At 41.7% G+C, this 11,765-nt stretch overlaps 1 protein-coding gene across 2 annotated transcripts; it reads left to right on the forward strand.

The window, feature by feature from the left end:
- Positions 1-236: 236 nt before the first annotated feature.
- Positions 237-10,302, forward strand: rabggta (Rab geranylgeranyltransferase subunit alpha). 2 transcript variants are annotated; one of them, NM_001141798.1, is given in 17 exon segments: positions 237-337; positions 2,972-3,005; positions 3,128-3,238; positions 3,424-3,548; positions 3,697-3,884; positions 4,104-4,361; positions 4,573-4,656; positions 4,750-4,832; positions 4,938-5,033; positions 6,451-6,556; positions 6,724-6,775; positions 6,975-7,063; positions 7,171-7,259; positions 7,348-7,464; positions 7,583-7,696; positions 7,818-7,905; positions 9,444-10,302. In NM_001141798.1, coding segments are annotated over 16 exon segments (1,752 nt in total). In that variant the 5' UTR covers positions 237-337; positions 2,972-3,002; the 3' UTR covers positions 9,593-10,302.
- The last annotated feature ends 1,463 nt before the right edge of the window (positions 10,303-11,765 follow it).

Here is an 11,765-nt window from a genome sequence, read left to right on the forward strand (position 1 = left end):
TTCCTCTCTTATTTCTTATTTCTCGTGTTCTACATTTTGTATTAGTTATACTATTTTATATTGAATCCTGCACTGTTGGGTAGGGCTTGCAAGTTAAACATTTCACTGTACTTGTGACAAGTAAAACTTGAAACTGAAAAGTGTATATCCGTCCACAAGAGGGAGCCATACATATCATAAACTCCATTGGTCGTGACGTCAATTTCTACGGGCCGGAAGTTCAAATTGTAGTTGTTCGCCTCACTGCCACTGGGTGACACAGGCACACATCAATATTTCGTCTGAAAACCAAAGTAAACGAATCCACACATTGCTACAACAGCAGTAGACTTTTGGAGTGAGTATATGTGGTGTTATTATGTTGGAATTAATGTTAGTACATGTGTTTTTATCGAATCGACATGTGAATAAGCGGGTATACTCAACGGTGCGTCCGACAGCTTGGGGTCCTGTTTTGTTGATGGGCGATTGCCAAGTCGAAGCGCTAATCATGTATGTTTACAAATACTTTCGACTGGCGAGTCGATCTTCATGTATTCAGCAAACGGATTATTATTATGCTGTAGCCGACTTGACACAACTCAGTATTCCCCTCACTCGTTGTTTTGCTGCCATCAGAAGGTTGGTGCGGTTTTGGGCAAGTGTGATTACGGCCCGCAATTTGGGGCGTTCCTGCATGTGGGAATTCCTGCATCTGCAAACCCCCCCCCCCCCCCCGAACATCCCATTGGTTTCTGCATGAACGCCTTGTGTAAATAGCCTCCTCTCTTCTGTCCCTTCCTGCCGTCCTGTCCTCCCCGACTTTCCTCTGTGCTTGAAATAAATGCCTGCCCTTAGTCACTCTATTCCACTGCTCCTGCCATCTCTGCATCACTGTCCCTATCAGGCTTTTTGCCTCTGTCTTGCTCATTGAAACTACGACATCAACATCCCCACTTCTAAGTGCTTGTTTAGCCAGTACGTCAACTGCCGTGTTCCCCTCTACCCCCCACAAGCACGACATTTTCATGCTTGTGACAATTTTGGATTTAGATGGAAAGCAAAATTAAAAGTATTATCAGAGTTTTTGCACCACTCTGATGTGTTCTGGAGTCCTTAACTAGCTAGCGGGAGTGACACCGGTTGACAGTGTCCTTCGCTCCCGCCTGACCTCACCGTTGTTAACAGAACTGCCGGAAAACGGTGCCCGACAGGCGAGGCTGAAAGACACTGTCTACCGGTGTCGCCCCCACTAGCTACTCAGGTTAGTGATGGGCATTCTGGCTCTTTTCAGTGAACCGGCTCGTATAAAATGTATGCACTCACTACTGTAAGTCGCTCTGGATAAGAGCGTCTGCTAAATGACTAAAATGTAAATGTAAATGATCGGCTCAGCTCACCTAAAAGAGCCGGCTCTTTTGGCTCCCAAACGACTCTTTAAAAAAATATGTTTTATATTTTTTCAAGTCAAACAGTTTGCGATAGTTTGACTATGATTGGTGTTAAAACAATTAAAATTAAATTATTAAATGAAATCATACTCTAACTTAACCACAATGTATTTAACAATGCATTGGTTTGTTATGAAAAATAATGCTATTAAACATTTGCATTTAAAGTATAACTTTTTAATGTATATAAACAAAGTGCATATAAATCTGTCCATTCAAAACGAACACAATCTGAACAGCATAATAGAATATTGCGCCATATCAAAGAAAAATAAATAAGAATTTGCAAAACTGCAGCATCCCACAAATTGAAATAAATGTAAAAAAGAAAGATGCTATTACACATGTGCATTTAAAGTATAACTTTTTTAATGTATATAAACAAAGTGCATGTAAATGTAACATTTCAAAACTAATACAATCTGAACAACATAATAATAGAATATTGCACCATATCAACGAAAAATAAATAACAATGTGCAAAACTGCAGCATCCCACTTAAAACATTAAACTGGTCCCTCTTTTCTCTCTCTTCTTTATGGCCATATTATAACCAGCAGCACACAGCAATGCTGACCATATTTTGCTTTTATGAGAGATTGCATTCAGAAATGCAAGCTGCCTCACTTTCGAGGGGCTGATGCGGTTTCTTCTCTCAGGAATTATTTGTCCTGTTTTCGAGAAGACCCTCTCAGAGGGAACGGATGTGGCCACTGCAGTCTCCCTGTCATGACTTTAGTAAGCCGTGGGTAGACAGAGGCCTTGTTCTTCCACCAGCTCAGGATCTGCAGATCTTTGGAGGGGCTCCTCCAAATAGGATCGGACCTCCATTACGGCATCTGCTGAGGGATTCATTCGTGCGGCATCCCCAGTTGCTCTCTCGTCAAACAGCATCCATTCGTTCTTTGAATTAGTTAAATCTATTCATTTAAATCTTTTGATTATTCATATCTTATTTTTTAATGTATTTTTATAAATAGTTTAGGCTCTTCTGATATGCGAGCCGGATCCCAACGTTCACCTACAAGAGCCGGCTCTTAGAGACGACTCGTTCGCGAACGACCCATCACTAACTCCGGTACACAGCATACGGAGGCGACACCGTCTGCTAGCTTACTAGCTAGCTTTCTTTTTACTGGAGGCCTAGTACTACCTAGCTAGCGCATAACGTTAAGTGTCCTTCGCTCCCGCCTGCCGAACACCTGCCCTCGCTGTTGTTAACAGAACTGCGGGAAAACAACCGTCCTCAGCAGGCAGGGGCGAAGGACAATGTCTACCGTTGTCGCCCTCGCCTCATCTGTAGTGTTTATCGGCTGTTGGCATCCAACGTTACGGTACCTACTGCACTGGTCTATTCCCGTCTGTCCTAGCTTAAAAATTGACCAAAAGTAGTTTAAAGAGGTGTTCCCGCAGATGCAGGCCGCAATTGCTTTGAGTGTGTAAGCGCAGGCGCCTGACGGTTCCGTGGTTCACATACTTAATTCTTGATTTCACATACTTAATTCTTGATTCGCCATCTCAATCTGCTCTTTGGTTTTAGATTTGCACAGCCTATTCCCTGAACTGACACGATGGTGAGTGAAGAGTGATTATTTTTCTGTGTTCAAGTTCGATTTATTTATTGTAATCTTTTAATCATTACTGGATATCAATCCAATGTGCTAATTGAGTGTCTTCCTGTGTGTCTTTCTCACAGCATGGACGGGTAAAGCTGAAGTCCACCGCCCAGCAGGAGGAAGAGAAGAGAAAAGAGAGAGAGAAGAAACTCAAGATTTATGTGGCAGCACGAGATGCCATCTTTACAAAGGTCTGTTTGACACAGACACATTCAGTCAAAATCGGAAGATAAACCAATAGGTTTATCTATGGCTGTGGTTTAAGCCTGGTAATGCCCTGATTATGCAGTTGCTTGGATGGGATGACAGAGCTGTGCAGTAACTTTGAAGATCACATTTCATCACTTCCCTTTTCCTTTTCTCTTGCTGGTTTTAGAGGATGGAGGGTGTGTTGGATGATGAGGCCCTTCAGTTGACCCAGCAGCTGCTATCCTCCAATCCTGATTTTGCCACTCTCTGGAACTACAGGAGAGAGATCCTGTTGCACCTGGAGACTGTACGGTGAGGACACTACAACTCTTATAATGCATTTTTGCCCATGGTGGCACAGCTGAGTCTCTTGTAGCTATAATTATTTGAAAGTACCAATACTTGTTAATTATATAAGTGCATCATACTCATACATGTCTTATCCTTTTCTCTGTATCAGTGAGGAGGATGACGTGCAGAAGACGTATGAGGCTGAGTTGTTGTTTCTGGAGTCGTGTCTGAAGGTGAACCCAAAGTCGTACGGCAGCTGGCACCACAGAGGCTGGGTTTCAGCCCGCCTGCCCAGACCTGACTGGGCCAGAGAACTGGGCCTGTGTGACCGCTGCCTCAGTCTGGACGACCGCAACTGTGAGTCAGAGGGTAGGAGGATGATAGTGAGGGAGGAGAGGAGTTGGGGAGGGACTACAGTTTTGAAGGAGGATGGGTGGAGAGGTGGATGAGAGGTGAGCTTGATAGAGACAAGAGATAGAAATGAATGAGGCAGAGGATCAAAATATGTTTTGACGTCCCGGTCTCTCCATTCATACTTTTTTTTCTTATTCAATTTCCCCTCCTCATCTTTCTCAGTTCACTGCTGGGACTATCGCCGGATGGTGGTGAAGATGTCTGGTGTGCCTGTGGACCAGGAGCTGCAGTTCACTGACCGTCTCATCGGCTCCAACTTCTCCAATTACTCCAGCTGGCACTACCGGAGCACCCTCCTTCCCCTACTCCACCCTGAGTCTCCCGACCCCCCCTCGCCCTGCCACCAGCCCTCCCACTCCTCCCCTCCACCCTCCCCTCAGACACACTCTCATCGCGTCTGTGAGGAACAGCTGCTCAAAGGTATGGACAACACCACGGCCAGGCAGAGTTACAAACATATATAGATATATTGTCAGTGGAATACAGTTGTGTAATACTTTAAACAGGCAGACAGAGGGCACTGTCACTAGGAATACCATGGGTTGGATGCAAGGCAGAATAATGAGTTGATGTGTGCTGGTTGTCTGTGTTATCATCATACATTACTAAACCCTTTTGTTTTTATTTTCAGAGTATGAACTCGTACAGAATGCCTTCTTCACTGACCCCAATGACCAGAGTGCCTGGTTTTACTACAGGTGGTTGCTAGGCAGAGGTGCGTGTATAATTTTGTATTTTCTATATAAATTGTCTTTATTATCTTCCAGCAGTGAGCAGTATGTGAGCTCTGTTTCTCTGCCTTTCTCAGCGGAGCGAGAGGAGATGATAAGCTGTGTGTTTGTCAGCCGTGAGGAGGAGAGAGTGGCTGTGGCCTTCTCCAGACCTGTCAACGTGAGTACTCCAACGTATACCCTCAAAGTACACACCTTACTGTAACGTGTATGTCCTCTGCTCCTTCTACAGTTCAACTCTTCCTCCCTGACTCTCTCCTTTCAGGCTTCATCTAGTGGTCTGATGCTGGTGTTGGATGGTCAGCCCCAGCGTGTGGAATGGAGGAGTGTCCATCCTCACTTCAGACACAGCCCTGTCTGGGTATCCTTTCCTTCATGGTCATGGGTAAAATGTGAATGATGTGGCAAAATGTTGATTTCTGCCAAAAGGTATACCCAACCATAATTATGTAGTCACTTTTGAGGATACAAGCTCAAGTACATAGTACAATTCATATGATTTTTTTCCCTATTCAACAAAAGTGGACCAGTAGAGTTTGAAATGACTGAAATGCTTACTAAATATAGTAACAATCAAATTATATTACAATCACATTTCTTATAACTAAAATAAATATGATAATACTTAGTTGACAGTACAATATTGGCACAATTTCATTTAACTGATCACACAATTTTTCTAAACGTCCACCGAGCAGTGTAGACACCATTCAAACGTGTGCAGAATCGTTACAACTTCAGCTTTAAGCACAAAGTGATTTAGTCTGTCTTTGAGCAAGAGAAAGTGGTTTTGCTACAATTCTATGAAATTATTTTGTGTTTTTTTCATGTTGTGAGCTCTAAATCCAGCTGAGAATATCACAGTGAGATGAAACCACAACGGCTGCACTTGCTAGACTGTCACCGTTCATGTGCTGTCTCACTTGCTCAGAGGAAGAGAACATTTGTCCGTCTGAATAGGCCAGAAAATGTGACACGTCACTCCCTATGCAAATGTGGGGTGTGCAACTTGACATTCACGTCAGCTCCGCTGAGAGAGTGGAAAAGGAGAGCAGACAGATGGGGCTTTTTGGCCCTATATGGTATGGGACCCTACAACGTTCACAAGCGCTTTGTACACACATGTCAAACGGAACCAGTCCAGATCAGCTCAAAGACCCCCATAAGGGAGACTTTTAACATCTCAGAGGCTAAAGACATTACTCTGTTCTAGGCATGTGGTAATGCACTTTTCCTTTGTGCTGCTCAGTGCTCACTTTCTTTTTCATTCCTTTCTCATCCCTGTGTTGTAGTCTACAGTAGGTTTCATCATTCTTAACATGTCTCTTTTTGATAAGAGCTCTCCATATCTGTTACTGAAACACAGGTAGAGAAAGAAACCAATGAACCTTTACAGACATAGATAATTACTTTATCTCTGCAGCGTGTTGGGCCAGTAACCAAACGGTGGCTAGTTCGAATACCTGAGCTGACAAGGTGAAAAATCTGTCTTGTGCCCTTGACCAAAGCACTTAACCCTAATTTGCTCCACGGACACACTACTACTATGGCTGACCCTGTAAAATAAAAAATGTCACTGCACCTATCCGGTGAATGTGACAATAAAACTAGTGTTATTATTATTATATATATTTTTAATGATCTATGTTGAACCTGTCTTCGAGATGGGCAATGCTCAACAGGTATTTGCAACATATAACATTATACATTCGATCACTTTAACAAACACAAGCATCCACACTTACTCTATTTGATTGTGGACCTTAACATGGTGTCAGATCTGTGAGCTTCCTCCTGGCACTATCAGTGACATCATTAATGAACACAACCTGACCGTGCACTGGACTGAGAAACACACTCACAGAGACTGTGCTCTGTACACAGGTGAAATAATGTTTATGTGCTAATGCACCTTCTGTGTGACTGAGTACATGCTCTTGTCATTTTTTGTGTTAACATGTCTGCGATGGGTATATAATGTTTAAGACTTCAGTCCTTGCTCTCTGCTGCCCTCTGGCTTCACCTCACAGTATTGCCTCCATCTTTCACAGGTCGGTCTGAGAGTTGGTGCAGGGATTCTGCCACTGATCAGGAGCTCTTCAGGTAGTGTGTGTGTGTGTGTGTGTGTGTGTGTGTGTGTGTGTGTGTGTGTGTGTGTGTGTGTGTGTGTGTGTGTGTGTGTGTGTGTGTGTGTGTGTGTGTGAATAGCAGCGCTTTTGCAGGCTCTCTGGTTGGTATATCAGACTTTCTGTTTACTGAATGGGAAAAAAAATACCTCTGCATCTTTTTTTGTCTCTGGTAGGAGTGAGCTGTCTGTGGAAAAGACCTCTGTGTTGCAGTCTGAACTACAGTCCTGCAACCAACTGCTGGAGCTGGAGCCTCAGAACAAGTGTAAGTACACACTTTGAGTGTAGCGTGTATGTTGGGGTTTGTTATTTATCTATCACTATTGGAAACATCACAAAATGTATGACAATTGTAATTTCTCACTTTCTCAGGGTGCTTGCTGACCATCGTTCTGCTTATGAGGGCACTAGATCCTCTAGGTTACGAGCGAGAGACCCTTTCTCACTTCCAGACTCTTAAAGTTAGTGCTTTACAGGGCTATTACCTAGTGGTGTACACTAATACATAATAGATGTGTTTTCTATCACTGCTCTGTCTTTCTCACACAGGAGGTGGACTCCATGCGCTCTGCGTATTACGGTGACCTGTGCAGTAAGTTCATGATCGAGAACACCATTCTCAAGATGGAGTACGCTGAGGTCCGGGTCTTCAGTCTCTCTGACAAGGTTAGTGCTGTCTGTTCCTGCCTGTATCTGTCAATCCTTGTCCATCCAGAGTTTGACTCCCCATTCTCTTCTTTGTGGCTGTAAGTCCACCTAATGTCTTTCACCCTCACCTCAACAGAACCTGACCATGTTATGCCACCTGGACCAGCTGCTATTGGTCACTCATATCAATCTATCATGCAATCAGCTGCTTAGGCTGCCTCCTCAGTTTGCCATGCTGCAGTGCCTCGAGGTATAGTACTTAAAAAACATTTGATGTTATGCTCAAATTAATATTTATTCATGTGCTGTACTCTAGTTTTTGTACTTAATATTTTGATGTTTGTCTAACAATATGGCCTTCCATTTCGCAGGTGTTGGAGGCTGATGACAACACTATTGAGAATTTGGATGGACTGTACTATCTCCCCAAGTTGCAAGAAGTGTCCTTGAAGAACAACCGTATCCTTGCCTTTCTCTTTTTATCAGTTTCAATGTGGTAATACATTAATGTTTAATAACCTCTAGAGGATAAAATCCCGTTAACGGGATTGGTTGGACAACAACCAGTGAGATAGCACGGCGTGAAATTCCCCCAAAAAAGAATCTCAAAATTAAAATTCAAGTATTATACGGCATTTTAAAGATACTCTACTAGTTAATCCAATCACATTGTCCGATTCCAAAAAGGCTTTACGGTGAAAGCAAAACATTAGATTATTTTAGCATCTTAGCAACAAAAAAAAGAAAAGCCATTTTCCAAGCACGGATAGCCATCACAAAACCAGATATACAGCTAAAATTAAGCACTAACCTTTGACAATCTTCATCAGATGACACTCCTAGGACATCATGTTAGAAAATACATGCATTTTTTTGTATAATCAACTTTATATTTATATCCAAAAACCCAATTTTTACATTGGCGCGTGACGTTCAGAAAATGTTTTCTCCCCAGAACTCCCGGTGAATAGGCACATTTAATTTACAGAAGAACTCATAAACGTTGACAAAATTTATAACAATTATTTAAAGAATTAGAGATAATCTACTACTTTATGCAACCACTTTGTCAGATTTCAAAATAACTTTACGGAAAAAGTACATTGTTCAATATTCTGAGTACAGAACTTAGCCTTCAATGCTAAGCTATACAGTTAGCCTACAACCACGACGTCGACAAATCTCAAAAAATATGTTCGAAATATTTACTTACCTTTGCTGATCTTCGGCGGAATGCACTCGGATGGGCACCCACTTCCACAAGAAATGTTCATTTGTTCTGCAAAGTCCATAATTTATGTCCAAATACGTCCGTTTTGTTGACCCATCCAGAACACTTTACAATGCCATGTGGCGTGGACGCAAATCCATAGACGAAATGTTCAAAGTTCCATTACCGTTTGTAGAAACACGTCAAACGATGTTTACAATCAATCCTTTAGGGTATTTTTTAACGTAAAATTGCGATAATTTTACAACCGGGCAATAGGTATTCATCCCAGAAGAAAAATAAAAAACAACAAAGTCACGTGCACGCGCATCATAAGACACCTGTCCTCAGACTGGCCAGTGATTGACTGAGCCACAATTTTCTGCCCGGTAACAGGTGACGGATGAAACCAGTTCCTAAAGATTGTTGACAGCCAATGGAAGAGTTAGGAGGTGCAATGTAAATCCTATGTCACTAGTTTTTCAAGGGATTCAAAAGAAAAACTACATTTCTAATTTCTCCCACTTCCTGATTAAATTTTTCTCCGTTTTTTTGCCTGCCATATGAGTTATGTTATACTCACAGACACCATTCAAACAGTTTTAGAAACTTCAGAGTGTTTTCCATCCAAATCTACTAATAATATGCATATTCTATTTTCTGGGCCAGAGTAGTAACCTGTTTAAATTGGGTACGTTTTTCATCCGGCCGTGAAAATACTGCCCCCTAGCCCCAACAGGATAATACTGTTAGAGATGTTGTAATTTTCTTTGACCGTAATATGCAGAAATATCCAAACTATCTGACCTTCAACTCCTGGCTTCCTGCCCAAAGCTGACCTGCCTTGATCTCCGTGGCAACCCTGTCACCCAGATTGCCAACATTCAATCTGAGTTGACTGAGCTACTGCCCTCAGTCACTGACCTCCTGATCTGATTGGACAAACAGCAGGGCTCATTCTAAGTTTCCCTTAGACACAGATTTAGGATCAGCTTATCACCCCCAAACCATAACCATTCTAGGGGGGAAATGGAAAAACTGACATTAGATTAGTGTCTAGGGGCAACTTCCCCATATTCCCGGCGTACTACCATCAGCAGCATTTGTTTGTGTGTGTCCATGTTTGTGGGCGTGCGTGCATGTATGTGAGAAGCAGAGGGGTGTTTAAGTGTTTTGTTTCCTTTCCACTATATATTCCTCTTGTGTGGTGACATTGATTCACAGCGAACCTCCACTCATTTTAATGCCTGATAACATTGGACCTTCTATCAGAGACTTCACTAAAACATTCTCACAAACCTGTGTGTTTATGTGTATGTACAGTTTGTGCGTGTGTGTGCGCTCTATTTCTCTCATACAGTTCAAGACACCAAACTGCATGCCGATTCACTGATAAAGGTAATATTACTAACTATGTGTATGAGTGAGCATGGTGAGAATGTGGCTTTTAGTAAACACTGAAACAGCATCTGTATGGTGGTTGCAGTAGGACATTGATCAGAAGAATATTGCAAAATACTTATCTGTGGTTGTATTTTTGAAACAGTTGTGCAAAAAAGTTTATGAAATGAATCTATACTGTTAATAAACAACTGTAAATGACTATTCCACCAATAAAACAGCACATGCGGTGTCACTGCCTCCCAGAGAGTCTCCTGTGTGTTTCTGTGGCGAGGGAGGTTCAGTCAGGACTCAGATCTTCCTTCTGTTGGGTGCCTCAACCGTAACCACACATTACTTGTCCCCCATGATGGAATCTGGTTGGGGAAAGTGGATCTGTCTCAATTTGTTCGTACGTTAGTCACATGCGAGATCTGACAGCACTGGCCCGATTTTGATGAAACTTGGGTGAATGATGCGTCTTGCCATAGCGTTCCGGAGTTTACAAAATTACACTGATCGGCCCAAGGCGGGGGCTATAGTAATTAACTGAAATTTGTTAGTCACATGCGATATCTCAAATGGCCCAAGGGTGGACGCTGCATCATTTGTGGGTGAAGACATCTTCACTTTTGCTTTGTCATAAATTAGCTTGGTGGGTGTGTCTGTCTGTGGCGCCAGAGTAGATTAACATGAATGGATTAACACAATTCTGTACATTGTATCAGTGGTGGAAAAAGTACCCAATCGTCACACTTGAGTAAAAGTAAAGATACCTTAATAGAAAATAACTCAAGTAAAAGTGAGTCACCCAGTAAAATCCTACTTGAGTAAAAGTCTAAAAGTATTTGGTTTTAAATATACTTAAGTATCAAATGTAAATGTAATTGCTAAAATATACTTAAGTATCAAAAGTAAAATAATAAATCATTTCAAATTCCTTATATTAAGAAAACCAGACAGTACCATTTCGTTTTTTTATTTACAGATAGCCAGGGGCACACCCCAACACTCAGACATAATTTATGCACGAAGGATGTGTTTAGCAAGTCTGCCAGATCAGAGGCAGTAGGGATGACCAGGGATGTTCTTGATGTGTGTGAATTAGATCATTTTCCTATCCTGCTAAGCATTCAAAATGTAACAAGTACTTTTGGGTGTCAGGGAAAATGTATGGAATAAAAGTGAATAATATTCTTTAGGAATGTAGTGAAGTAAAAGTTGTAAAAAATATAAATGGTAAAGGAAAGAACAGATACCCCAAAAACTACTTAAGTAGTTCTTTCAAGTATTTTTACTAAAGTACTTTACACCACTGCATTTTATTCACATGTTTGATTTGGCGTGAAAGGATCCCACTAATTAAAATCTGTGCACTTGCGTCATCTTTGTCCTCTGCCTGCTACACAAGCAGGTGTTGTCACCTGTCTTGCTGTGACGTTGTTTGTGTATAGGGTGGTTCCAAGAAAAGGATTGGATAGGGGTTAAGTAATTTCACAATCAAAAAGTTTCATGTTTGATTGTGAAATATTAGGTGCAGTTTGAGACTCACAAAGGAATGTATGGTTTAACCCTTTTTTACAAAAGAAACAACACAGAGGATGTGTTTATTAGGTGTGACATCATCTTTTTGTCACTCCTTTGTTTCTAGTGCTTGCTATTAAAACTGATCACATTGCTGTAATGTTAGTAAAATGGAAAATGTTATCATCAATCCAAAATAGATGAA

This window comes from Salmo salar, chromosome ssa23 (genome assembly GCF_905237065.1).
Source record: "Salmo salar chromosome ssa23, Ssal_v3.1, whole genome shotgun sequence".
NCBI classification, from domain to species: Eukaryota; Metazoa; Chordata; class Actinopteri; order Salmoniformes; family Salmonidae; genus Salmo; species Salmo salar.